General features: G+C 46.4%; 4 protein-coding genes and 1 long non-coding RNA gene across 6 annotated transcripts; 2 read left to right on the top strand and 3 right to left on the bottom strand.

Moving 5' to 3' along the window:
* Positions 1-4,287: 4,287 nt before the first annotated feature.
* On the bottom strand, positions 4,288-8,628 carry LOC732795 (sesquiterpene cyclase 1). Its single transcript, NM_001112412.2, has 7 exons — positions 8,174-8,628; positions 7,793-8,051; positions 7,254-7,623; positions 6,660-6,878; positions 5,954-6,089; positions 4,882-5,133; positions 4,288-4,671 (listed from the first exon to the last, which is right to left on the bottom strand). Exons 1-7 carry the CDS (start codon positions 8,570-8,572, stop codon positions 4,375-4,377), a joined length of 1,932 nt encoding a protein of 643 aa, NP_001105882.2. The 5' UTR covers positions 8,573-8,628; the 3' UTR covers positions 4,288-4,374.
* Positions 8,629-10,670: 2,042 nt separating this feature from the next.
* LOC100281989 (60S ribosomal protein L35a-like) lies at positions 10,671-13,054 on the bottom strand. 2 transcript variants are annotated; one of them, NM_001374365.1, is made up of 4 exons: positions 12,812-13,054; positions 12,482-12,710; positions 12,347-12,389; positions 10,671-10,868 (listed from the first exon to the last, which is right to left on the bottom strand). In NM_001374365.1, the coding sequence occupies exons 1-3, from the start codon at positions 12,877-12,879 to the stop codon at positions 12,348-12,350; spliced, it is 339 nt and encodes a 112-aa protein (NP_001361294.1). In that variant the 5' UTR covers positions 12,880-13,054; the 3' UTR covers positions 10,671-10,868; position 12,347. The 2 variants fall into 2 exon arrangements, with proteins under 2 accessions (NP_001361294.1, XP_035818151.1); XM_035962258.1 differs by lacking the exon at positions 10,671-10,868 and having other exon boundaries at positions 12,342-12,389; positions 12,812-13,019.
* Positions 13,055-13,130: 76 nt separating this feature from the next.
* LOC103637957 (uncharacterized) lies at positions 13,131-13,791 on the top strand. Its single transcript, XR_558492.3, has 2 exons — positions 13,131-13,345; positions 13,567-13,791. It is a non-coding gene; the product is annotated as an uncharacterized lncRNA (long non-coding RNA).
* A 406-nt stretch (positions 13,792-14,197) lies between these two features.
* Positions 14,198-15,756, bottom strand: LOC103637956 (hydroxyproline O-galactosyltransferase GALT4). Its single transcript, XM_008660957.4, has 2 exons — positions 14,826-15,756; positions 14,198-14,662 (listed from the first exon to the last, which is right to left on the bottom strand). Exons 1-2 carry the CDS (start codon positions 15,607-15,609, stop codon positions 14,433-14,435), a joined length of 1,014 nt encoding a protein of 337 aa, XP_008659179.1. The 5' UTR covers positions 15,610-15,756; the 3' UTR covers positions 14,198-14,432.
* Positions 15,757-21,559: 5,803 nt separating this feature from the next.
* On the top strand, positions 21,560-22,915 carry LOC107521953 (Zinc finger nuclease2). The gene has a single exon (NM_001321755.1). It carries the CDS (start codon positions 21,678-21,680, stop codon positions 22,671-22,673), a length of 996 nt encoding a protein of 331 aa, NP_001308684.1. The 5' UTR covers positions 21,560-21,677; the 3' UTR covers positions 22,674-22,915.
* The last annotated feature ends 4,317 nt before the right edge of the window (positions 22,916-27,232 follow it).

The raw sequence follows: 27,232 nt of genomic DNA, 5'->3' as shown, positions 1-27,232 counted from the left end.
GCTCTCCTGGGACAATGTTGGTCTGGTTCTCACCTCGCAGGCGCTGAGGGAGATGCCTGAACCTTGTGTTCTGCAGCTGCTGCCGGTAGGTGTGGCTGAGCGACCACAGGGTCCGACGGGCAGCGTCGCTGACAGAGGCAGCGTAGGTGGACAGCGGTATCAGGGACTCGTGAGCAGACAGAGTCCTCAATCCCCTGTCACCTGCATCCATCACCCTGACATGGATGCGAGTGATGTAATAGCAAGCCCGGGGAGGCTCGCTCACTCGCCTCGTCTCGTACAGGGGGCGGGCGTAGGCTCCTAGCTCGTGCAGCACCGCTTGCAGCAGGTTGGGGAAGTGTCCTGTCTCGAACATTGATGTATAATGTTCGACAACTGGACCAATCCCCATGAAGTGGTCCTGCTGGGCGTAGTCAGCTTCCTCGTTGATGTGTCCGTCTTCTCCATCGTCTTCGTCGTCATCCTCGTCATCGCCGTCTCCGGAGTCGTCGGGGTCGTCGCCTCCAGGTGCAGGTGCTTGAAAGGCTGGTGCCGACGATGCTGACATCGATGACCCAGCTGCGTAGGCCAGGGACTCGGCCAACGGGGTGGGGGTCGGCAGCTGCTCCTCCGAGCTGTCCTCCAGGTTGATCACGTTCTCCACTTGGATGGGAGGGAGATCCGCTGGAGCATCCTCGACTACCACTGGGTAGACCGGGATCTGCCGGGGCTGAGGGGCGTAGCTGGTGTTGACGCGGGTAGTTTGGAGGGTGCGAACCATCTACAAGAGAAGAGTCAACTTAGTTGAATTTCAAAGAGGTAAGACTGATAAAGGAATTTATAGGAATGAAATTAGCAAGTTTTGAACAACTAGGCTTTCCATTTCTAACTAATCTAACGACCTAGGGTCAGCATAGCTTTGATACCACTTCTGTCACACCCGGTTCCAGGGGGTAGAACCGAGCGCATACCATATGTGTGCCAGGATCCATTTCCACACATATGTTGACGTCACAAGTGTAATATATCAAAAGACAATGCAATAAAGACGTAAAGAGAGTATAAAACTTTATTACATCATCTGAGACATTGTGTCTTAAACAAGTATCACATCAAAGTAGAGCGGAAAATAAACAACTGGGCAATCTTCCACAGGAAGTTGACCGGCGCATCGTTAGACTTTAGAATTCATCGTCGTCGATAAAATCTCCATCAAAGTCTCCAGCATCACCCTCTGATCAAAATTAAGCAAGGGTGAGCTCACTTATGGTCGGGGCTCAGCAAGTGGGGGAAAAACTAATGCAGGTATAGCAAGGTGAAGCTAAGGTTGAGCAGTAAGCATTTTAGTTGGTCAACATTTTATTATCAACACTTGTCTTACTAATAAGAGTGAATCCCAAATATCCCAATTAAACAAAGTAATATGAATATAACAAAAACACTTAAGTGAAACCACTTAAGCAAATTATTGGCAGATCATCGGATCTCAATTTAATTACATCTTCAAGTTCAATTATCATGTGAGGAGTCCAGGTTGCTCATAACCGGGAGCACGGCTGATATATCAGTTTTACACTCTGCAGAGGTGGTACAACTTTACCCACAAGCCATGTATCCCATCTAGCCCGGGTTGATCGGACCCTTAGACACTGCCGAGGTGAATGGCTAGGGATCCATTATGAGGTTTTCACAAAATACCTTAATACGAAGCAACCCGCTAAGGTTTCTAAAGACGATGGTGGTGGCCCCCTGGGTGAAGTACCTTAGCCAAGAATACGACCCCATGTTAACGTGGGCTGCCAGCACCTACCGCTCCCCCTCTTGCCCATCTTTCAGGTAAGGTTGCTAGGCACTAAGCATATAGAGCTATTTACCAAAGCCAGAGCCATGATAGCACTCGTGGTTGCACTGTTATCCTGGGTGGTCACTCCATGTTCCAATTAAATTTGTAATAAAATTATCTTAACCATCGGGTTAATGCCATAATTGCCAATTAAATCTTTGGAACATTAAAACCAATTAATGAGTGACATTAAGAAATCATTAAGTTGAGCGGTAGCATAAATCTTGCACAGCTTAATTATTTTCCCCAGGTTAAACAAGGAATACATGTAGTAAATCTAGGAAATCCTTAATTAGGTGAAACCCATCAAATTATGCAGTATATCAAAAGTAAACATTATTAAATGCAATGACTGGGTACAAAAAGAGTATGCAGAGGGAGAATCCACTTGCCTTGCTCAAGCGAGTCCTGCGGATCGTCCTCGAACGAGTTCGGATCGTCTACCGCACAATCCGCTTCTAATAGGGTCGCATAGCGCACATACAAAAATAAAACATACACCAATAAATAAACATGCACCATTCATAAACATACACCAATACGTCATTAAGCACACATTAACACGTCGCACTAATCACATTTTAATTACATACTAATCGCGTAAATACTTATTAGTTTAATTATAACTATTAATGTGAATCCTAATGGTAAATTTAGGAGTGGGTGCAATAAATATAATTTTAACTAATATTAATCTACTTTAACGCCATCAATGAAAATACTTATTATCTTTTAATACTAATAAATTAATTAATACCTATTATTACTTTTAACACAAATTAGTTAGTATGACCAAAAAAATGAATCTAATAATATTAATATTCTAAAATCTACATAAACTACTAATTGAACATTTTCTAACACAAGCGGGGTTATTTGACATAAACTAGTACTCTAACAAATTTTAAGTTCTAAAACTGTGAATATGTTTATTTGACTAGCAAAAACCTATTTTGCCATCTACCAATGGTATTTTCTCCTTTCTTTATAAAAAAAATATGCTAATAAAATAATTAGATAAATCATCTAAAATCCTATATTAATCAAATGACATGAGTTCTATACCAGTTTCTAATCCATAAAAAAAATGCACCTATAATTCTCCAAGTAGTTTCTAAAATTTATTGTGACCAAATTTAACTACAAAAATTCCTATCTAGCATTTTTATCGCCAACGTGTGACTACTAAATGTTGTCATATTCTTAATCCAAAATTCAACGCGTCGATTAACATGAAATAACACGGTGCACTACTAATCACATATTTCTAACAAATTCCATAGCGCACACAAATACATAAATCGGAATCACATGTGTTTATATTACAACAAGCAAACTATACAACACATGAATCGAATCAAAAGCACTTTATAAAATACACAAAATAGATTTGGGTCGTCATCAACCTTGGGTTCGCGCGTGTGACGGGGATGGATCGACGGGGTTCGGCCGGACGGAGAGCGGGGCTCGACTACGGACGGCGAGTGTGTCGCTCCGGCGAACTCCGGCGACGAACGGTACACTCCGGCGAACTACGGGCTCCGTGAACTCCGGCGACGAACGGCGACTAACTACGGCGTCGAACAGTGCACTGGCGAGCTAGAGAGATGGGATGAGCTTGGGTTGGGAGGATGGGAGAGGAAGGCTCTGCCTTTTATAGAGAGAGGGTGGTAGATGAAGGGTCGGCCAGGGGAGAGGGAGAGGCGCCGGCGTCCTTCACTGGCCATCAATGGAGACGTTACCGGAGAGAAATCAGGGAGAGGGAAAAGGAAACTGGTGTCCGTTTGATGCTACCATTACGCAGGGAAAATCATGGCCGCGATTGAAGCTCCATTAATCGCAGAAACGGTCGCGCGGGTCACGGCTCGGCTTGGCAAACGGACGCGAGGCATCGCAGTCGTGGCAGGGTCGCGGCGGCTCGATGCAGGGCGCCAAGCAGCCGTCGCGCGGTGGGGCCAGGCGTCGCGCGGTGGGCGCGCGGTGTCGCGGCCGGCTCGGTCAGGCACGGCCGAGCGCCTGGACGCGGCCTGACCTGGCGCCTGCGCGCTGGAGAGAGACGAGTAGAGAGAGGGAGTGGGAGAGAGAGAATGGAGGGAGAGAGAGTGAGAGTGGCGGCGGCTGGGGCTTTGCCCAGGGACGCGCGCGCGTGGTGCGCAGGGGTTAGGGTTAGGGGATTTTGGGCCCCTAAGTGGGCCGGTCGGCTGGTTTTTTTTTTTTTTTTTACAATTCCGAAACGCTTATTTAAGGAGCTCAAAAATCTATAAAAAATTCACCAAAAATATTTATAAACAAAATACTCATTTTTAGACTAATAATTATTATATTTCTCAATTATTGTTTAATTACTAAGATTTCTTTTTAAAAGGAAATTAACAACAATCATCCGATAATCAATCAAGTGCATACAAAGAAAACGATGCAAATGAACAATTAAACACTAAAAATTTTATTACCCTAATCAATATAATATCTAAATTTATTATTTTAATTGATGGCTTTTATGGTGTTACACACAACCATGCATGGGGCATCACAACTATTTAACGAACGTCTTAGGCTATGGAAACAGGCTCCACAAACAACGAGTTTATGGTGTCTTTGATGACATGGCAATTTGTGTACGCGTCATCATTCTTGTACATATACACCATTGTTCTTGTCAGGTTGAAGATCCTCTCGAGCAGCTCCGCCGGCTGGTGCTTGTTCATGTTCAGCCACTCCTCGTTGAAATCTTTCCATGTTTCATCTATCATTTCCTGTATCTTCACGCGAGCCACTTCGAGCGGGACCTCGTGCTCTCTCATGCAGCTTTCTATTGTCGAGGCAACATGCGGGGCCATTTTCTCTCGCTGCATGCACATGCAGTTCCTTGGTTATATATACTTCCAGGAAGGCGCCAACGCTGTAAAGGTCAGGCAGCATGTATGTATGTATGTGCAACAATGTCTCCTATTCTTCATTTTCTCTGACAATATTCAGTACCAAAAACTATGTGTAGCTTTATGATATGGTGCAGTAGACCCATTTATGTTATAACTGAAAACCAAAATGATTATTACCTCATATGACTTGAGATCATCGGAAAGTCTGAGAATGATGCAGAGCGCCTGCACTAGTTTAGGCACACTGCACACCCATTCGAAAGCTTCTTCACCTGCAACATCTCCCATTCCAACAAATGATGCGCACGACAAGAGGTGACAAGCGCCACTTCTTGCTGAAACCTGCAGGTGCTCCTCAACGGTTGCAGGCACATACCCTTGTTCGCGCCATCTTACCTCCTTGTTGTATGCTCTTACTAGATCTATAATCTGCATGTTAAGGGACAAAAACGTTGGTAAGTGAAATCACGTAATTAGTTGTACCTCATATCATACGTATGAATATTTTAAGAGGAAAAAAAATAAAGAGCAACTATACTTCACTTAACTTCTTGAACTAAAGTCCGTCTTAGGATTTATTGAAATTGGGTATACAACCATACCTAATAATGGATATCTGACACAATTTTGCAATGCAATATTTGACCTAACTATCTAGATTATCCAATCAGATTTCTGATATTTGATGGATATTGTTAATTATTCTTATATTTGACTTATGTCTAGGGGCAAGTATCTGAATTTGTACCCAAAATTCTAGAACATATTTATATATTAAAACAATAGCTTTGAATCACTATTTGGGTGTGGTTGAGTACTTGAGTGGTCCAAAAATATCTTCACATTTGCACCCTTGGGACGATGGATATAGAGATAAACTATGTAGGGCTTGGTTCGGTTAGGAGTGGATTGAAGGGGATCGGAGATGATTAAATCTCTTGCTGACCAAAATTAAATAGGAAGGGATTTAATCCCCTCCAACCCCCGTACAACTGAACAAGACCGCACATGACACCTTTGACCTAAATGAAAACTAGGCTTTTGTGTTGATAACAAATATATGATTTGCTGGTCAATTAATCGACATCATAGGGAGATGTAAGACTATCTCCAGTAGCTTACCCATCCTAATCCTCCACGCTGCAAACAATGCAGTCTGCTAAACAATGCACGGCCATATGGGTAAACTGCTGGAATCGGTCTAACCTAAGCACAGGAGATATTGACAAAATGGGAAAAGTTTGCTCACAAAATTTTTTATGTAGGGCATGCGGTATTTCTCTTCCGGCGCTAACTCTTCCTCAATGCTTTGGTAAGTATCCAAAATTTTTCCAAAAATGAACTTCATGTTCTCTGGAAGACCTCCAGCAACTGCAGGGTCCCAGCTGGACCAAAGTAATTTTCAGACAAAAAAAGTCATTCATCATCTAACTTGATAAAAGGTTTATAAATAGGGAATGTCAAGAGATAGTTGCCACTGGACAAGGGATGCATACCATATACAACCCAGAACATAATGAAAGAAAGGGTCCATTTTAACACAAAAAATATTTCTGTTTGCACATGCAACCTGTTGGGAAACCTTGAATCACTATGAATTTCTTTTTCACTTCTAGTGAATGGCCTTTTTATTTATCAAATTCAATAATATTGCGCTACTTTTATGCTATGTTGTTGTTTAGGCACATAGTCCTGCTTTTAGTAGCTATTTGTCTATAGTTTTTAAAATTGTGGACCGGTACCGCTTCCATGAAGAGATTTAAGCCAAATTTTCATCCATTATCTGTGGAGATGACTTTAACCACTAGGCCTGAGTTTTATGTAGGTCATACTCAACTAAAGTATGCATTGAGTTAATATTTTTTTTTTGAATAACCTGTTGCTTGCTATGTTCTTTCCTTCTTGCGTTATTCTTGCATTGAGAAAGAGTTTAATCAGTCATCGAGAACACAAACCTTTCTATACACTCGGTAAATAACTCGCACTCCTGTGGAGTTCCATAGACATCATAAGTGTCGTCCAATAGGGACACGATGGCGATGACTTTTGTTAGTATTATTCGAGCTCGAGAGTAGCTTGGCTCAAAATATACTCCCACGATCCAGAAGTAGCACTCCACAACTCTGTCTCGAGCGAACGATAGCCTTGACTGAAGCTCTAGACCATTCCACCACCTGCACGTTCTTAATTGAACAGCAACTGCAAATATGAATTGTGTAATGGCAATTTGCGATAGTTCACGATAGCAATTATTTGAAAAAGATAGTTCCTCTGTTTCAAATTACATGTCACTTTAGTTTTTATCTTTAGTTTTGTCCTAAGTTAAACTTCTGTAATGTGTACTGAGTTTTTAGAAGAAGAAAAAAAGGTGTATTAACAACTATGCACTATCAAAATATATTTTACGAGGAATTTAATAAAGGTAGGTTGATGTTGTAAATCTCAGTAGTAGTTTTCTAACGAACTTGATCAAAGTTAGAGCGAGAAGTTTGGCTAAGAACATTGCTGAGCGACCTATAATTTCCAGTGGAGGGAGTAAGTAACTCGACCTTGTTATGATCTTCAGCTCTTGTTGATACTGGAGTTGCACGAGATTATAGTTGAGCTTTGCTAGCTCCATTACCAGTTCATCAGCCTCAGCCTCTCTTCCATATTCAGCTATACGAGATTTAGCCTCGTAAATTCTCACACGTCTTGGGAGGGGGATCTCGAGCGCACGCTTTATTTCACATGCTAACGACGCTGCTCCCGTATACGGCGCTGTTGATTTTAAACTCTTGGCTGTGAAGGAAATGGCCTCGTCAAGTATCGTCTCTCCACGCGTCGCGAGACAAGCAGCGCAGTGAAGGCTCAGCAGATCCCTTGCACTGTTTGCTGTAAAACCACCCCCCTGTTCGTCTCTGAACTCGGCAAAGACATCTGGAACAACAGGTAATTCGACAGTAATATTATTTTTGTACTTAGAACAAAAATAATCTTTGTTCTAAAGTACGATGCCGTTTAGTATCCTTAACGAGCGAAATAATTTTGCCTTGTAATAACAGGCTGCAAACTAGGAGTTCAGTTCAGTAACGCGTGTCTTGGTTACCTGACGAGACACTGTATCCGTGCTTTCGGAGAAGATAGAACCACATGGCCACCGTTTGAAGGTCGCAGCCACTGACATCGACGTCGTTCATTCGAGCTAGCATGTCGCTGATCTCGTCCTCGAAGAGATGATCCAGACAGAGACGCTCCAAGACGTGGATGAGATGAATCCTACGGTGCAGGCTACAGGCGCTGGAAGCTGCTACCAGTTTTGCTGCCACTTCTTCCTTCAGCTGCTCTGCTCGATGTACCATCCATGCCTGTCGAGAAGTTTTCAGACGCATGCATGTATAAATGGCGGATCAACGCTGAGCGCAAAATTAAACGAGTCTTAGATCAACAAGGTGGCAGTTAAATACGGTATACGGGTTTGCTAACAAACCTTGTGAAGGGACGACGTGGCCAGAGGGCTGGAGTAGGTGAGGAAGAAATCGCCCCAGATGGATGGCTCAAAGCCTGAGACGTTTCTGCTCGCGCCATCGTCCTCTTTCGCCTGCCTACTACTACTAGCGGTGGCGGCCCTGCTGGTGCAACCAATTGGTGACGGCGGCATTCGCTTGCCGGGCGACGCCACGGCGCCGGCGATGACAACTGGTGGCGGCGGCAGCGGCGGCCCTCCAGCAGAGGGGTCAACGGCAGAACGGCGGCCACGGCTGCGGCGGCCAGCGCTGGACCGTGCTGCTAGCTTCGTGCTGATGGAGCGGAAGGCCGTGCACGTGCAGGCGTAGCTGCTGCCTGTCATTTGCCAGTGTGCTTGGGTGGTGCTGGCTGCTGCTACCATCTGGCGCCGCAACCGCAATGGCACCAGCAAGCCGAAACTGTTTTCAGAATTCAGAGTTCAAACCTTTCTGTCTTTATGGACCACCATGTCAGCTATTAACCGAATTATCGACCACGCTGTCGATCATTATCAACTAAAATCTGTTGATACCGTCTGATTCCATCCAAGGCATATAATCGATATCGATCGATCGTTACTGATTACACCGACCTGGTCGACTGACCTGACCTACTAACAGGTCGGCGTTGGGACAAACGCGATTGATTGATACTGACAACAACGCATTAGTGACTCACATGGAAAATATGTCACGCCCTCGGGCTGAATTAGTGGCTCACGAGTGCCTACTGCTGGATCCAGCCTCACGTGGACTATGTTATGTCCTCGGATTGGATTAGTGGCACACAATTGGCAGCGTGCCAGTTTCGCATGTGCCTGGTTTAGCGAGTGTGCTAATCCTACGACTAGTCCGACCAGAGATCGCCACGCAATCGGTTTCGCGAGCAGTGAAATAGAATCTTCTCGATGATGTTGACATTTCTGATTTCTTGATCAATGAGACAATGACACTCAAATACTTCGAAGTTGCAAACTGAGGCTATGTTTGTTTCTGATTATAATCTCTCCAGATTATATAATCCATCGCAAATAATCCAGTAGGTAAACAAACAACTAGATTATGGGTTCAGATTATATAATCTAAACCCCCATATTATGATAATCTCATAATCTCCTCAAGAGTAGCTTATTTGAGATTATTTTGGTAAAAGACCCACTACCCATGGTTATGTAAATAGAAATTACAATATATACGATCCTTTTTTCTCACCTCAAATAAACAAATAAGGATATTGTTGTCTTTGTGAATAATCTACATTTATATAATCTAAACTACCAAACAACTACATATAGATTATAATATATCTAGATTATAATCTGAATTATATAATTTAGATTATACTCCAGATTATATAATCTATAAGCTGAAACAAACAGGCCCATAATCCATTAAAAAGAAGAATGACCGCTGCCTGATTCTTGGAAAAAAAACGACTGGTATATGTTGTAAAACTGTCTAGGATTCGTTGCACCTAATGAGACATTGCGTTTATATGAACATACCTATGCATGGCATCAGGATCGTAAATTTGAGTTGAGTTGAAAAGATGATCTATGCGAAGTCCAAAACACTGATGAGACGAAGGGTGTGCCTCACTCTTCTGAACAGATTCGTTGGGGAAAAAAACTGAAATCTAAATCAAACAAGTACAACAGTGGAATAGATTACTGAAAATCTACGTATCCCTCTAGTTAAATTTATAATTACCTTCTACACCAGATTTTCTGTGTAGCTCTCAACCAAGCTACCAAGCTACCATACTCTTGCAACCATCAGGTCGCAACAGTTTTTTCACAGATCACACCTAAAATCAGACTTTTAGGAATCTACAAGTTAACCAAACAAACATAATTTCACTAATACATGCTCTTCGTATGAACCTCATATGCTTTCCTAAATTAAAGCAGAGTTAATCCCCTATTAAAATTTTGTCATGGAATAAATCTGCCTTTGTTTGAATAAACCGGCCTGAACAATTTTATAAAGACTACCAATATCCATGACATTAAAAGATTATATAACTGTAATACTCTATCTAATGATATTAATTCAGTGTTATAAATATTTGTATATTATTATATAAATTAGATCAAACCACGATGAAGAAATACAACAAACTCCCAATTTTAGGACGAGTAAAGTAATTATATTGCTGGTTAACAAAATATTTCATCCATTCTCAAATATTTTGTCTTACGATAGTTTATTTTTGAACTAAAACGCAACAAATTAAAAAATAGAGGGAGTAGCATCCATATTGCACGATGCTATTTGAGGTGGCACACGAACATTGTAGTTGTAGGCAAACAAGTTAAAATATAAGCATATGAATTCGAAAATACGAGAATCAGACCGTCTCAAGCTAGTATAAAATCGGGGGCGCGGAACCGTTGATGACAATATTTATAAAGTGTAGTTTGAAATAGCGGATATGATAGGGGATCTGTTGAAGAGATAGCATCGGACATCGGTGGCACGGGACAAAATAAGCTCTGCTGCTCGCATAACACCGACAATATATAGTTCATCCGTTCGACAACAAATTTAGACAGAACTTCCACCGGTCAAGTGCATGACTGCATGAACAATCTAAGTTGCCAACAAATAGCATTTTAAGCTCAGAAAAAAGTAAGAAATACGCATGACATTTTTAGTCCATCTTTACTCCAACAAAACCTGCAGACATAAAAGCCCAGAATAGCATAAGCAGAGGGTGACTTTTGAAAGGGTAAGCAATGGTTCAAGCTACAAGTTCAAACTTTGTGTTGGCAGCCCCATGCCCAATGTAAATGTTCTAAACAGACAGTATGTTTAAAACCATTCTACTGTATCAAAGAAACATTCCCTAAACATCAGTGTGGACAGAAATATCATAAATTTCTATGGCAAGAAAAATGCACAATTATAAATATATATGGAAAACTGCTAAGTCTAAAGTGCTGAAAATAGGCATCACTAAATCCAATACATTAGTTGGAAAAACTAGACCCCCCCCCCCCCCCCCCGGTTCATAAGAGTAAGCATTTTTTTTAAGCATTCAAAAGTTTCCACAGATGTAAAAATTTCTGGCACATGCCGCTATCCCCATTCCTCACTGCTAATTTTCCTGCAGTTTTGTCTCTCTCATGATATTGACTGATGACGAGCGTGTCATTTCCTTTGCTACTAGAAATGCCTAAATTTGTAAACAGAGGGAGTAATACTGACAACTAATGAAATTAGGTAATGCATATTCCACGTGTACTTGGTATCATTGTGACATGTAAGTAACGAACAGTGGGAAGTTAACCATCCCCAAATACCAAACAGCAGTTTTAACTTGAAATCTTCACGAAGTGAATACTCCCTCAGTCAGATACAAACTCACCAAATTAAAGCCAGTATCAACATGTGCAAACCAAACCACAAAAGCCAAATTACCATGATTTGCAGCAGAATAGCCAGTGTTTGCTGCTACACAGACTCAATGTGTCTCATAATAAACAACCGAAACAATGTTTTCAAATCGTCCTATTAATCGCGATTACTCGTCCAAGTCGGTATGGGAAAATCGCGATTAATCGCCAAGTCTTCCGACTAATCGCGATTAATCGTCCAAGTTGGTCAGCCAGACGACCAGCAAGTCGTCCGACTTCTAAACATTCCGAAACCACAATGTCACAGACAGTGCAGTGGTGCCTGAAGGTGCAACGGTGGAGGAGTAGAAGGCCATGGCGGGAAGTGGGTAAGTCTAGTTGTCATTTGGTAGCTGTCATCTGATGGTTGGGCCATGGGCTGGATTAGCGTCTGAAACGTGGTTATGTGAGGTAATGGGCTAGCCCAAGTGGCGTACTATAAGTACTGTAATGGCCAGTTGGCAATGGTATCAAATAACAGAATCCTGAATAAACTTTCAACCAGGCACGGTGTGCAAATTTGTCACCGCGAGGGTGTCTGGCGATCTCACGTCCCGGCCACCAACGCCGGTGGCCACAGGACGTCACACACAAACTATGATGCGTTTAAGCACCTAAAACTCCTAGCCCATGGTCTACAGCAACGACGAGTGCAGTCTAATCAGAATTCCTTGTCGTATCATTCAATCACAAGCAACAGATTCAACATCAACCAGCCGCCAAACAAATAAAGCATGTCCAGCGTTTGAGGACCCTAACCTTAAATGCTGCTAGGGTACATGAACACTCTGACCTTGCGCCCCTGCACTCGTCAGAAAAAAAAGAACAGCATCAGGACAGAGCATCAATTGGGAAGCAGCACACATCACACGGCGTACTGAGTGCGTCACTGACCATAGACTCAGGCGGGAGGTTCGACTTGAACTTGGCGCGGACAACGCCGGAGTTGCCGTGCGGGCGGGTGACCTTACCCCAGATGCACCTGTAGCGGGTCTCACTGCTCTTGGTCTTGGCCTTGTAGATGTACGCCATGCGCTTGCCAGCGTACCACGCGACGTCCTCCTTGGTGTTCACCCCCTCGATCTGCACAAGCGACGTGGTCTCGTACTGGTTCGACTTGGACCTGCACAGCCACCACCGCAACCACCGTTAGCGGAAACGAACCGAGGAATGGCCAGATCCAAGTAACACGGACGGGGGAAGAAGCGGAGGCAATGAGCTCGCCTCTTGTATCCGAGGATGGTGCCCCGGACGTAGAGCCTGACGCGCTGCCCCGTGCGTCCCTTCACCATGGTGGCCGCCTACTTCCTTCCGCTTCCGCTTCCGCTTCCGCCGCCGGATACGGAGAGAGAGAGAGCTCGTGCACATTGGGGGAAGACAACGAGACGGCCGCAGGCGGAGAGAAGAACGAACGGCCTCGATCGTCTCGCAGAGTCCAGCCTCCAGCGGACGGTCGCCAGCTTAAATGGGCCATTTGGTTAATGATTGTCGTCGCTTTTTCTATCTTTTCTATCAGGGCCATGCTGGGCCGGGCCTATCTGGCAACATAATCAGCCCAACTGCGAATAGGACGCCTCGTTTCATGATAGGTCGCGCGCACACAGTTCTCCGGCGGGGCCCAGCTCGACGCCGGCGCAGCCTTGCCGCGGCGCCGCTCCTCAGTCCGCCGCCTCTGCGGAAGCGGCGTCGCTGCGACCCTGGTCTAGGGGCGTGAATTCGACACCCAATCTGGGCGTGTATAGTATTATTCTTCCCTCGGTGAGTAACCCTACTTGCTTGGGGCCGATGTCTCCCGCTTCTAATCAACTCTGAATCCCTTCGATCTCCAATTATGGCGCTGGTGCATTTTATTCTCCTGAAAAACAACGGAGCTGCTAAGTCAGCCCCTTGCCACTACCCTCTGTTGTGTTACTATCTCGAGAAAATCGATTGTTGCAGTGTTGTAATGCTATTTTGCTACATCTTTTGTTTTATGCTAGAGGATTGTGACACTGAAACAGCACCAAGGTGGCAAGTTGTGGATTTTGAAGAAGGCATTTTTTTTTCAAGAGAATAAGAGAAGCAAGCAAGCCCCTTGTAGGTTCAGTTGTGAAGAAGCTCACAGTCACAGTTGATATAAAATACTTGACAGCGAATTTATCTGTAAGCACAGAAGAGTGTCGTCATGTCACTAATAAAACTAATGCTATGATATTCTGTAGTCACACTTGCTTGTCATCATTTAGTAAATGTCAGGTTACTAACATTTTAATTAATCATGGGATTCTGCATTTATGTATGTATGTAAAGGTTGCTTTCGCATGCGGTATATATGCTGTAGCTTGGAATGCTGGGCAGTGAGTATTCAAAACAAAGAAACAGCTTAGAAGAATGCTTGATTGCCGTCGAATGATTGTGGTTGTGACAGAAACACAGCCTAGTATTATTTGCCGCAAAACTGGTTTTTTCCCCCTGAGTTTCTGAATTCAAAACTCTTGGAGTCCTTATTCAATTGACATTACCCTTTCCTTATATATTAACGCTCCATTATGGAAAGATATTGTAAACGAGATGTATATAGCTTTGCGGTGGAAGCTATCAATTATATATGTTTCAAGCAACACATCATTGTACCAACAACCCTTCATATTTACTCTTTCCATTCTAAATTATAACGTATTTTAGTTTTTTAATATACATTGTGTCTAGATGCATAATAAGAAAAAATATTTATTAAAAAAACCAAAACGTCTTATAATTTAGAACCAAGAAAGTAATTCGCTATGTCACAAATCAACAGCACTACAAATTTACATGTTGGTTCTGACAATATGCATGCATGATTCTGTTCCTCATTCCTCACTCTCTAGAAGTTGTGTAGTAGCATGCTGGAGGGCTCCAGCCTGGTGACATTGAAGTGCTCCAGTGTGTGTGCCCACCTCAGGTCCTGCTTCAGCTGGTGCACCCCGATGGTGTTCTCCAAGAAGTCTTCACCTTTGGCACTCTTGTAGTCATACATCCTGGGGAAGATGTTCACCCGGTTCTTGGCCTTGTGGCCCATGTTCAGCCATTTGCCTGTGGTCAGATCTTCTACACCTGAATATGCATATATGTACATGTTGGTAAACATTGTTAAAAACTGTCATTCATGTCCTGAAAACACAACTTCATGAGAAGTGTAGTAATAGAGTAGTATATGTTAGTACTAGTCAATAAGTAAAGGTGAAGAACGGATGCATGAAATGCAAGTGATGCGTACCCATGGCCTCCCTCCTGACCATGTCGGAGGTGGCGATCCATTCCACGAGGTCCCAGGACAGGAGGTAGCCCATGCCGAGCATGAACGGCGGGAACTGCCGGTCGTGGAACGGGAGCCCCACGCCGCAGTACATGTCCTCCCTCGGCGCAGAGCGCAGGGTGTCCACCAGCGCGTCCAGCTGGAGGAACGTGTCGTCGTCCACCTTCATCACGTAGTCGTACGGCCGGCCGCCGCCGCCGCCGGAGCCGGAGCCGAGCATGGTGGGCAGGCTCGCGAAGTACGTGTACGTCTTCCCCTCCTCCGCGTTCTCGGCGCAGTCGAGGACCAGCACGTCGCCGTAGGCGCGCGCCTCGAGCGCAACGAACACGCGGTGCTCGGGCGGCATCGGGCGCGCGCAGAGCACGAAGCGGACGTCGACGCGCGCGGCGGCGCGCAGCGCGGGCGTCTGCTGCTGCAACGCGTACGCCATGCGGATGAGGTGGCGCCGGGAGTGCTTGCCGGGCATGGTGTGCACGCCGACGAGGACGCTCATAAGCTCCGCCGGGCGCTGGCTACCGACGACACCGTCGACGTCGCCCACGGTCGTCGTTGCTGGCGCAGCGCGGACGACACCAGCGGTGGCGCCGACGCAGGCTCTCGTGGCCACTGCCGTGGAGGCAAGCGGGTTGCTGATGTAGGCGGACAGCGGAAGGAGAAAGGTGAAGCATAATAAGATCAGGGTGAGAGGGAGGAGGACGATGAGGGAGACGCTGCAGGGGGGCGGCTTCTTGAGGTACGTCGACATTGATGATGCCCCTGTCTTCGAGCGAGGTCTCGTTCTCTTCTTCCACCTTCAATTCTTTCTTTCTTTGTGTGCATGTTTTGGTGACTATGTGTCTATGTCTATATATAATCAAGAGATGAATGGGATGCATTGGCAAAGCGGCCGGTTCTTGATACCGTCATCTTCTTCTGTCTTGTTGCTTGTCTAATACTCCTGTATGCGTGTGTCGGTTGCTTGTGATTTATCGTCGTCACTGCCTCGTTTGGTATAGGCGACTAAAGGGTGTTTGGTTTATAGGGATTTTTTTTCTCTATTTTATTTTATTTTAATCTTTAAATTGATAAATACAGAAACTAAAATAGAGTTTTAGTTTTAGTATTTAGAGAGACTAAAATAGAATAAATTAGAGAGACTAAAAATTAGTTCCTATAAAACCAAACACCCACGAAAACAAATATTTGTGCTATGCTATGTGTAGCAAGCTAAAGAATTCTCTTGTGGGTCAGTTTGGTTCTACCATTGTTTTATTAGGCTATCTGCAATTGTTACCCCTAAATTTTTCCTCCTATATCACTTTTCCCCCCTATTTCCCCCCCTACTTTTTCATCTCCCGCAGCGGTTCCCCCTAAATACTCCTCCTATACCCCACTACCACTATAAAATATCATTTTCTATACCAACTATCAATTTTTTATCTACTAACAATTACTCGTAGACCCACAGCACAGTGTTTAGGGTGATGAACAGTGACACGCTAGATCTGGGGGGAGAGAGAAGGGGACCGACACGTAGGGGGCACTGTAGGGGGCACCGCTGCGGCCATAGGGTGCCCCCTACGCACCGCATGCAAGGGGAGGGGGAGGGGCAGCGTCCACCGCTGCAGTTAGCCTTAGACTATAAAGTTGTCGTTAGTTAGCAGTAGATCTATTTTAATTTGATGTGTAAAATACTATTTTAGGATTATAAATGGAGTAAAGTCTGAAATACAGACGATGGGTAGACACTCTGGTGAGATTAGGCTAATGCATCCAGTTTTTATGTCTGATCAATGTATGCAACAGATAGACTGTTGTCACAGAAATGTGTTAAGAGAGGCTTGATTCTCATCCAAATTGCAGAAGACTTATTTATTTATTTTTTATTTTTAATATACAATGTATTGAAAGTAATACCCTCTTAAGAACCTTTTTTACTGAGAGTAGTACAGTGTACTGGGTCAAATTCAGTACTAATGTCGGCCAACTATACGGAATTTGTTCTACCTAGTCACGAACAGCAATAAAAAACAAACGTGAATTGGCCATGAACTCATGAAGTCAAGGGATACAACTAGCAAGGATTATGATTTTTGCCTAACAGTTAATACAAACAAATATATTAGGAGAAAGGTTAAAAACGCACATGGCACTCCCATTATTCCTCGTGCAAGAACCAAAAGGTGGAATGTGTCATTTTTATTTACTTGAAAGATAGGACTAGTGAGGAGTCAAGATACTCTACCGTGGTATACTAGGAATCATGTTAACATGGATCTACTAGCAATTAACAATTAGCTAGCTAATGATCAGTAATAAATAAGAATATTTTTTAATACATTGGCTGTTGATGATTAGCTAGCTAATAACTTCATAGTTAATATTCCCTTTATTTTAAATTACAACGCATTCTGCGTTTTCTAAATACACAACTTTTATTATGTATCTAGCTAGATGTACCTACATATAATTACATGAGAAATAATTTATCTGGAAAAAGTTATACCACGTTTTAATTTGGAATTAAGGTTAGCTGGCTAGCTATTAGCTAGTTTTGTCTAGCTAGTGAGATAATTATTACCTAGGTATTTAGCCGCTATCAATATTTTAGACTATCAACTGACTTATTTGAATTCAAAATATCTCATTATTAACAACTAACTATTAGCTCTATGGATTCATATTATCCCATATGTTAGTTAGCTAACAACATCTCCAAAAGCCTTTTTAGACTCACTTTTTAAATCCTCACTTAGAGAGACATTTAAATAAAAATCGCTCTCTATATCATTTTGCTCTCGAAAAGCTTCTTTACATCTTAGGCGCTCATCAAAGAGCCAACTCCTCTCTATCTTTGGGTAGTGTGAAATCTAGAATAAAATATGGATATACCTAGATATCTGATTAAAGAAGTTGATACACTAAAATATTTATTCCTATTGATTAGGAAAGATACAAAGAGTGCTCTTAATTAGCTACTTATTGTTTGGATACAGTAGCTAAAAGGTAGATGTATTGATGGTTTTATCTATTATAGTCCCATTTTTTCTATTTTCTATTGGCAGCACACAACGGCAATGGTTGGTAAGAGGATAAAAGTATCCTTTTCAATCTATATGTTCTTATTAGGTTGGTTGGATAGCTAGTGAGATTGTTGTTAGATAAGTATCTACCTAATAATTATCAAACCTATTAGTTAGATACATTTGGATGCACCTAGCTAAATTTTTAGTAGCCAACTATTAGTTGGATGAATCTAAACATGGCCTTAAACAGAGTGTTTTTTCTGTGCTTACCTTGTATGTAGACACCAAAGGACCTTAAGCATTTATACACCTGTTTTCAAGCCAGACAATGGTTTTTTTATCATTTTTTGACCTTATGACTTTACCCATGTGTTTCAAAATGAATGGAGACATTGCCCCAATTCTACGAAGTGTACCTCGCGGTGTCAACTTTTGAACAATTGGACAAGTTTGCCCATGCATTTTACCCCTATTTTGTTGTAATAGTTTTGTTCCGCCCCTATTTTAGGCCAATAGTTTGGCAATCTTGGTACAAAATTACACGATCCAATCAATGCAAAACTCAACAATTTTTAGAAAAGACTGCCAACATTTCAGCTAACAACACATACAAACACAAAATTAATTTGACACAACTAATTAATACCACACAATGAATTAGCAACAACACACTCAACATATCCAGTCGGTGTGCTAAATGTTTGTATTCTGGTTCCTAAGTCCTAGTATTTTGTTTTTTGCTGCTGTTGTTTACAATATTATAGGTAGGGGTCATATAGACCCTTGATATATTGTAGGGTTATATAGATTTCTAAAAATAACACATCAATAAAATCATCTTCAAAACTGTCTCAGAGGTTATTTAGACGGGTTCTAATAGTTTGAGGGGGGTACTTAGACGTTTTTTACAGGTGATGGGAGTAAAGCAGACAATCATCATCCATAGTTGAAGACAACTCAAACCTGACTGTAATAATCTATCCGTCTCGTATATTTCTTTACGGACGGGAACCAAATAAAGTAAGGCCTTGTTCGTTTGTGTCGGATTGGTGGGTCGGAACGATTCCGAGCCGGATTGCTTATATAATTTATATAAACTTTGATTAGCCGGAATAATTCCGGATGCAATCCGATGTAAACGAACAGGACCTAAGTATTCACTTAATTTGGTTCCATTTTTCGCGTTTACGTTTACACGGTGCAACATTATCAAACAGCACAAGTAGTAAAATGAATATGCGGTCACGAGTCCTTTCTCCTCGCTATTCCTCGTCACTAATTATCTGATTAATTGGTTATCTCGACAGTTGGAGACGTTTACAGCTCAGCCGACGCGCCAATGTCAACTCTTTTGAACCGTACCAAAACTGCGCACATGTGCAAAGTCCCAAGGGCCAAGGAGATTAAAATACACAGAAAGAAACAGTGCATGGGCCATTTAAGGCCTTGTTCGTTTGTGCCGGATTGGTGGGTCAAAACGATTTCTAACCGGATTGCTTCTCTAATTTATATAAACTTTTATTAGCTGCAACGATTCCGGGTACAATCCGACACTTCACGAATAAGGCCGAAGGGAGAGCTCAGAATAAACAAAATGGAATACTAGAGCTAGAGGACGCCACAAGCCCACAGCTCCGCGGGATATTTTATTGGATGGATTTGATGGATGAATTGCCAGTTCTCAAAGAATCAACAACAAACTTGGACAACTTGAGACTATTAATTCCTACGGGAAAGTCAAATATACGTTCTTAGCTGACAGGATTGTATTCAAATACGCTATTACTACTAGCAGTTGGCAGCCCCATTTGTACAAGCGTCGAAGCCACAATGGCGTGCATTCTAAACCTGTACCTGTACACTGAAAAAAATTAGAGTAAAATATATCGGCGGTCCTTAGACTTGGTGTATGTTATGTCATTTAAGTTTCCGACTTCAGAAAATGGGTTCTGAACTTGGATGATTCACGTAAAATCGTTCAAAACCGGTTTTGATAAAAACCCGATATAGCGAAAGTGGCGTGTTACGCTGGAGCCTCTCTCGCGTGTGTCGTGTGCCCTGGTACGCGGTCGCGGAGTCTTCAGACACGTTATGCTGTGTCACTTGGGTTTTAAAAACTTAGCATACTGTGTTACTTTGGTCCGGACCGAAGTTTCAGTCCAAACACGACACGGGTGGTTTTAAATGGGCCATGCCGATCGTGATACCGTGTCGGGCATCCCAGCGCCCTAAGCTAACATAGCTCGAGAATAGCTTGTTTTTTTTCTTCTTCTTTACAGCTCGTTTCTCTCTATTTATGTAACGGGAGCTTGGAAATGGGGGTTGGATCGCCCCCGACGGGCTTGTCCGCAAGCCGGGCCTTATTGGAGCAGAAAGGCCTGGGACGTGGGCCTAGCTTGTGTTTGTGTCGAAAGGCCGAATAAAGCCCATACGCATCAAAGTCAAAGCTTTGCGTCCGTTTTATCCCCGAGTCAACTGCGGTGCGAATAGGGTCAAGGCCACTAGGCCAGTACATCTTCAAAATCCATTGCACCTAAAAAGAAAAAGGTTATAGTTAAAACGGTGGAATTGCTAAGCTCTAACCGACGACCGAGAGCGTTCGCCGTGCTGCCAATGCCATGAGTTCCGGCACAGCGACCACGACCTTTCCTTTCTGCCCGAGATGCAGCGCAAAAGCCCCGGCATTCCGTCGCGGTGGCCGCCTGTGGGGAGAATCTGGCTGTGGAAAGAATCTGAGTATCATTACGATTACGTGTGTAGGAAGATAAAGTTGTTCATAGGGGTCAGGATCTAGAAAGTGACGGATTCCTACTATTACAACAACTCAACCAATTATGTGTTTATGTTGATTTTGGATGGTTTTTGCCCCCAACGAATTTTATAGAAGCTGGCTGAAAAGCTGAGCGTTTGGCAGTCCGCAGCAGCTTTTGGTGGCCAGAAGCTGCTAGAAGCTGAAACAAACAGGCCCTATATATCCGATTATTATTTCTCACCATATACGATATCCCTTTTAACAAACTAGTAGTCGAGTCGATCGTCCGTTGAAACAGAGCGAAGGACACGCTGGCAGCAGAGGAGGCTTGGCTATCGACGCACGCCCCCCGTCCGGCCAGCCACGCACACACGTCAAACGCGAGAGATTTCGCACGGGAAACGGAAATCTCGTAGACGGTAGACGCCCCGGTCGTCGACGACCGGCCGGCGGCAGGCCCGCCCCGTCCGTCGCCCAGCAACGACGGCTACGCCTTCCTCGCCCCGGCGCGGTGGCAGCCTTTCCGGTCTCTGCTGGCCGCGGCTCGGCGCGCCGCCAGTTGGATGCTTCTGCGAGGCCGCCGCCGAGGTTCGTGGCAGCCGAGTGGGAGTGCACGTTGAAGGCCCAGCACAGCAGAAGCGGGCGGCAGAGCAGTCAAAACAGACCGAGGCGACCCGCGACCGGGGCGTTGTCTCGTTCCGCGGATCCCAAAGCCCCGCAACCACTGGGTGACAAAGTCCGCCACGCATACCAGGATCCTCTGCGCTAGGGAGGCGGGGGGGGGGGGGGGGGGGGCATGGCATGCCGTGGCCCAGTCACCCCATGCCGCGCCGCAGAGGATCCCACCACGGCAAGCCGCCTTGGCCTCACCACGCACACCTTCAAATACAGAGTGTGTGCGTTCCTTCCTGCTCGTCGCTCCTCTCAGTCCCTCCCTTCCCGTGTCCCGTAGTCGTCTCCTCTCCGCTTCGCTCATCAGCTGCGCCTGCGGCGTCGTCAGCCAGCGGCAAGAAACAAAAGCGCCGCGATAAGTCCGTTCGTTGAAGGCAGGCAGCCATGATCCCTAGGACGTCCTCGGTCTCGGCGGCGGCGGCGCCCTCGCCGCCGGCGTGGCAAAGCGCCAGCAGCAGCGACGGCATGTTCCCGGCCCCGGGTAGCTCGGGGCAGCAGCAGCTGGCCATCAGCAACGGGGTGCTCCTCGCCGCCGTCATCTTCCTCTTCATGGTCGTCGTCTTCGTCTTCCTCCTCTACCTCTACGCCAAGCGCTACCTGGGCGCGAACCCGCTGCTGGCGCCGTCGTCGCCGTCCTCGCGGTTCCTCTTCGTTGCCGCGTCCCCGCTCCCGCAGCGCGGCCTGCCCGCCTCCGTCCTGCAATCCCTCCCCGTCACCGTCTACGGCTCCCCCGGCGGCAAGGACAAGGACGCGCTGGAGTGCGCGGTGTGCCTGTCCGAGGTGGGCGACGGCGAGAAGGTGCGGACGCTGCCCAAGTGCTCCCACGGGTTCCACGTGGAGTGCATCGACATGTGGTTCCATTCCCACGACACGTGCCCCCTCTGCCGCGCCCCCGTGGGCGACCTCGACGCGCTGCCGCGGGAGGAGCCCTCCGGCGCGCCGCTGGAGTTGCCCGTGTTCCCCACCAACGTCCTGTTCTGGGGCACCCACGACGAGGTCACCAACGCCGGGCTCGTCGCGCCGCCGCGCGCCGCCCCGTCGGCCAGCTCCTCGGCCTCCGGGCGCAGGAAGGAGAACCTGGTCATCGACATCCCGACGCGGGCCGTGGCCACGACCACGACCACGCCGCCGCCCGCCAACTCCCCGCTGCCGGCCAGCCGGATGCCCGGGAGCGCCGACGAGATGCGGTCCCCGGTGTCCGCCAGGCTGCGGTCGCTGCGCCGGCTGCTGAGCAGAGGAAAGCAGGCCATGGTCGGCACCTCCTCCTCCTACAGCCCGCGCGACATCGAACAGGGGCTCGCGGGGGGCGAGGCCGCCGCCGCCGCCACCGCCCGCCCGCCAAAGACTCCGAAGACGCCTCCGTCGGCGCACGCGCACTGATCCATCCAGATCCCCCCCATCCCGAGCTCTGCTCCGGGACGCATTTGGCCCGACTCGCCGATCGCCGGAGCGCGCGCAGCGCATGCGTTCATTCTTTCTTCTTCCCCCTTTTTTTTCTTTTACCTTTCATGATTCGAAAAAGGAGTTTTTTGGTTCGAAAATTCCTATGTAAACAGAGGAAAATATTGGTGTTGATTGGTTGCCGTTGGTGGTGGGGATGAATGGTGAATTTGTTCATATGTTAATCAGGAGTCTCTTTTCTTGAAATTTAGACTTCGTGTGCCTTCTCTGGTCAAGGATGTTTCCTTGCTATGAGGTGCATGTGTTCCACTTGAACACGTTCGGTTTCTTTAGGAGCCGCAGTAAAAAATGGGTCACTACTCACTTGTTGCTGTCAGTCACTAACTACCGTCTTCAGTCAGGACCGTGGTACTCCTAGTAGAAATGGTCAAACTGTACTTACCAACTCAAAAAAGGTGATTGCCTTGCCGACGGAAAGATAGATGAATGAAACGTGCCTAACAAAGTGGAAAAAAAACCGTAGGCTGGCCGGAGTGGCAAGTGTGCGGGGGACAAGGTCTACGCGTTTCCGGCAAAAGAGTTCGGTTCCAGCTGACGAAAACCTGTCCCCTGCACTTCAGGGCCCAGCACTCCTAATCCTGTTGCCGTCCTTGGTCCAGTCCCGTCACATCTCCGGTCGTCGTCGCTTGCCGATCAAACACGGCGGCGCGTGGAGGCTAGCCGGAGGCCTGAGACGGCGGCTCGCGGGCATGCGGAGTACGAGCTCTGGCCCCGCCCTCCCCCGTCCGTCTCGTCTCGTCTCCTCCCTTAAATTAAGCAGCAATTGACTTGAAACCGCATGCATGCAGTCACCGGTCGGTCAGTCAACCACGTGTGAGAGAGCCGAGATGCAGAGGCAATGCGCGGTGGAGTCGTCGTGGCGGCCAACGGGGTCGCACGACCAGGCCGGCCGCCTTGCCGTTGCCACGCGCGCGCTAGCTAGTGCGAAGTTTCTTGGGCGAAAGTCAGTCGGTCTCCGTCGCAGGGACAGGACAGGACAGGTCGTCGGATGAGCCTGCTGCCGGGGTTAAACTCAAGGTAGACGCACGACGGCCTTTGTTTAACGACGCTTCGATGTATGAGGGGCAGTTTGGGAGTTGTCTGCACGAAACCGGGGCGAGGAAACCGTGTCGAGTAGAGTGTCATGGCCTCACGTCAGACGAGCGAGCGAGCGAGCCGCCGCGGGCACTGCAGTTGCGTTGCAGCCGGTAGCGCAGCTGCGTGGCGTGCGTGCGTGCGTCACCCACCGCACCTCCTCACCTAACCCCGGGTGCTGTGAGTGTAAACCGGGACGGAGAGGTTAGGCGGGCCGTTGACGAACGTGGCGCCCGGCGGGACGGCGAGGTGGGCGATTACTGGGCCCGTGCGTGCGTCAGCGAACACGTGCTTCTCGTCGGGCGATTCACGAAGCGCACCGCGAGGCCAAGGCCCAACGGTAGAGAGCGAGAGGCAGGCGTCCGGGCCGGCTGGTCAGTGGTCACGGTCGAACCGCTGGGCGCTCGGGGTCCCGATAAAGGCCCAGTTTGGCGCATGGGCTTGCAGGCCAACCACAGCCACAGCTCAGTGGAGACGGAGAGTGCTGTGCTGTGCTGGTTGAGAACCAGGCCTATATACGCATCGTCAGACCCGTTTTCTCATTGCTGATTTCTTTTCTTTTTTAAGAAAGAGATGCGTACTCCTAAATCCTAATCGTCAATAAAACTGCATAACACATTCCTAAGATAAATAAAATAAATAAATATATAATAAGAACCATCTTTTTCATTAACTATTACTATATTATACATATAATTTTGTTATATAGACGTAGCCTTTAGGACGTACATATCCTTCAATTAAAGACATGTTTTTGTGTTTTCTTTTCCAAAAAAACTAAATTTAGGGGAGACTTCTGGAAAACTTTTAAAGATGCTCTTAGAGCATCAGCAACGGCTCCCTATATTTAGTCTCCTAATATCCTTAAATTGGGATCTCCCAAAATAAAAAATATTAAAGGCCGCAAACAACAGCTCCTCTTTTTTCATTTCCCAAAACTGTTTGAATATCGTGTAAATAGAGAACGACGTCCTGGTGACACGCAAGCTAAAACAAATCACTATGTACCGACATCGATAACACCAACTGTCTAGCGTTTTAGCTCGAGGAGGACAGAATCAGCCGAGTAACAAGTTGGAAGTGGCTGCAGTTTCAGTAAAAAAAAATCAACTTATCATGCATACCACCGGAAGGATAACACTGCATGAATCTAATCTCATTTAGGCTTTGTTCGTTTGTGTCGGATTGCACCCGAAATCGTTACAGCTAATCAAAGTTCATATAAATTAGAAAAGTAATTCGGTTAGGAATCATTCCGACCCATCAATCCGGCACAAACGAACAAAGCCTTACTGAATTGTAGTTCTGGTCAGCCTTAGCATATTCTACTTTGCCAGAACAAGAACACTAGATGCATGACAGATTTGTGATAAGAGCAAGTATGTAGCTGGAGGCGCGGCAATGGGCAGACGGGGGAAAGGATAATGGCGCCAATGGAAGGCGCCCTCGAAGATTTCGTTCGTGTCGTGCGCGCCAAACAGTAGATTGGGAGTTCGGGGGAGCGGCGAATATGTAGGAAGCTGTAGCGGATTTAGGGTGCGTTTGTTTCCCTCCTAAGAGCATCTCCAAAAACCTCTTTATTTTTAACTTTCTATTTGACTTTTTATTTGTCTCTCTATAAATATTAAACTCTATATATAACATCTCATTCCAATAGACTCTCCAACGTGTAAGTTAGCTTGGCTAGCGAGAGTTGCTAGCCAAATTTTGCTAGTGAGAGAGTTAATTTAGAGAGCCAGATAGTGTGGGGGACAGATATTCCCCGGGTCCACTGCAAGGATAAAAGAACTCACGAAAGGCCCAAGGGCCCAATAAATCGTAAGGTCATCCCTTTGTGGGCCTGGGAGGAATGACCAATGAAGCGGATCGACACAAGCCCGGATCGGTGCGAACCCAGACGGCCCAACAACGTCGAGCAAGTAACCACCACAGAGACCCGACTTTCCCGCGCTGGAACCCCGTACAACGGAACCAAGCGAGGATGAGTCGGCAGAGCTATAGGAAGATAGACTCAATCGATTCACTATTTCTTAGGTGCGCATTGTTATCATATCTGCATGTATTGCCCCACGGTCGAATATATAAGGCCTAGGGGGCACCCCTTCAGAACGATGGATCTCACTACTCAGCCATCCACCTCGACTCTCTACGTTCCTTATACTAGAGAGTTCCCTTGTAATCCACCACATAAAGCATTCCCGCCAGGACGTAGGGTGTTACACATCTCTAAGCGGCCCGAACCTGTACATCATTGTTCACAGTTTCTCGTGCGCCCAACACGAACCATCGAGCTACAGTCGGTAACATCGTCCTACTCCTAAAAACACCTCGAGGGGCAACCCCGGGTGTGCGGTCGGACCCAAAACACCGACAGCCGGCGCGCCAGGTAGGGGGTGTGTAGCCGATCTAAGCTAGCTCAATGGTCGTCACCTTCCAGCGCAAGATCACCCTCCGCCCCGGATCCGTGTTCTGCTTCGGAACTATCTCATCTGTAGCCGATGAGGAAGGAACTCTACATCGCATTGCAGATCCGCCAAGGAAGAAATCTCCTCCAGCAACCTCCGAAAATATCGGAGTAAGGCAGGGAAAAGCGCAACCTCCAGCGCTCCGAAAAAAGATCGCCTTCAGCAAGCCAGGGGCCGAGGGCCCGCTGACCCGGAGAACTCCACTGTCTACTTCTCCGACGAAAGAATGGACACAAATCGCAAGGAAGAAAGAAACAAATAAAACCGGAAGGAAGCAGGTTGTTCTTTCTGTGCCTCCGCCCTCAAAGGAGAACGGAAAGAAGATCACCACGACAGCCTCCCCCCTTCTACCCCGACGTCCTCTTCATCAGGAGAGTGGAGTCGCCCCCCGTCTCGGACGACGAGCCAACTGCACCCGGAGAGGAACCTCCTCAGCGGGAATCCCGCCGACGGAGGAACCGACGCCGAAATATCCGGCGACATCACGAGGCCGGAGAGCGGGACCTCGAGCAGCCTGTTTCGCGAGACGAGGTCTCAGAAATAGGAGAGACTCCAGAGGAACGTGTCTTCAGGGAACGAAGGAATTCTCGACGGCGTGATCGCCGACGAGCTCAGGAACAAGCCGAGCAGGGGGCAAGGCAACGTCGGGAAAATCCACTCTTCGGGCGCAACCTGAACCCCGACTTCGCCCGAGCCATGAATACGCCAAGTGAAGTCGGAGGAGTACTGGCTCGGATAGCTGATGGGCTCCCTCGGACTCCCGACGTCGAGGGCTATCGACGACTGTTCACTCAAGCAGCCAACCATCTTCTACCTCTCGCTCACCCGCCGAACGACCTACGACATGCCATCAACAGTCGCCGGGACGCGCGGAGCTCCATCAATGCCTCGCGTGAACGACGACATGAGAACGAGATCCGCCGCCGGGAAGAGTACGAC

This window comes from Zea mays, chromosome 9, assembly GCF_902167145.1.
Source record: "Zea mays cultivar B73 chromosome 9, Zm-B73-REFERENCE-NAM-5.0, whole genome shotgun sequence".
Lineage (NCBI taxonomy): Eukaryota > Viridiplantae > Streptophyta > Magnoliopsida > Poales > Poaceae > Zea > Zea mays.
This window is presented reverse-complemented; position numbering and strand designations above follow the sequence as displayed.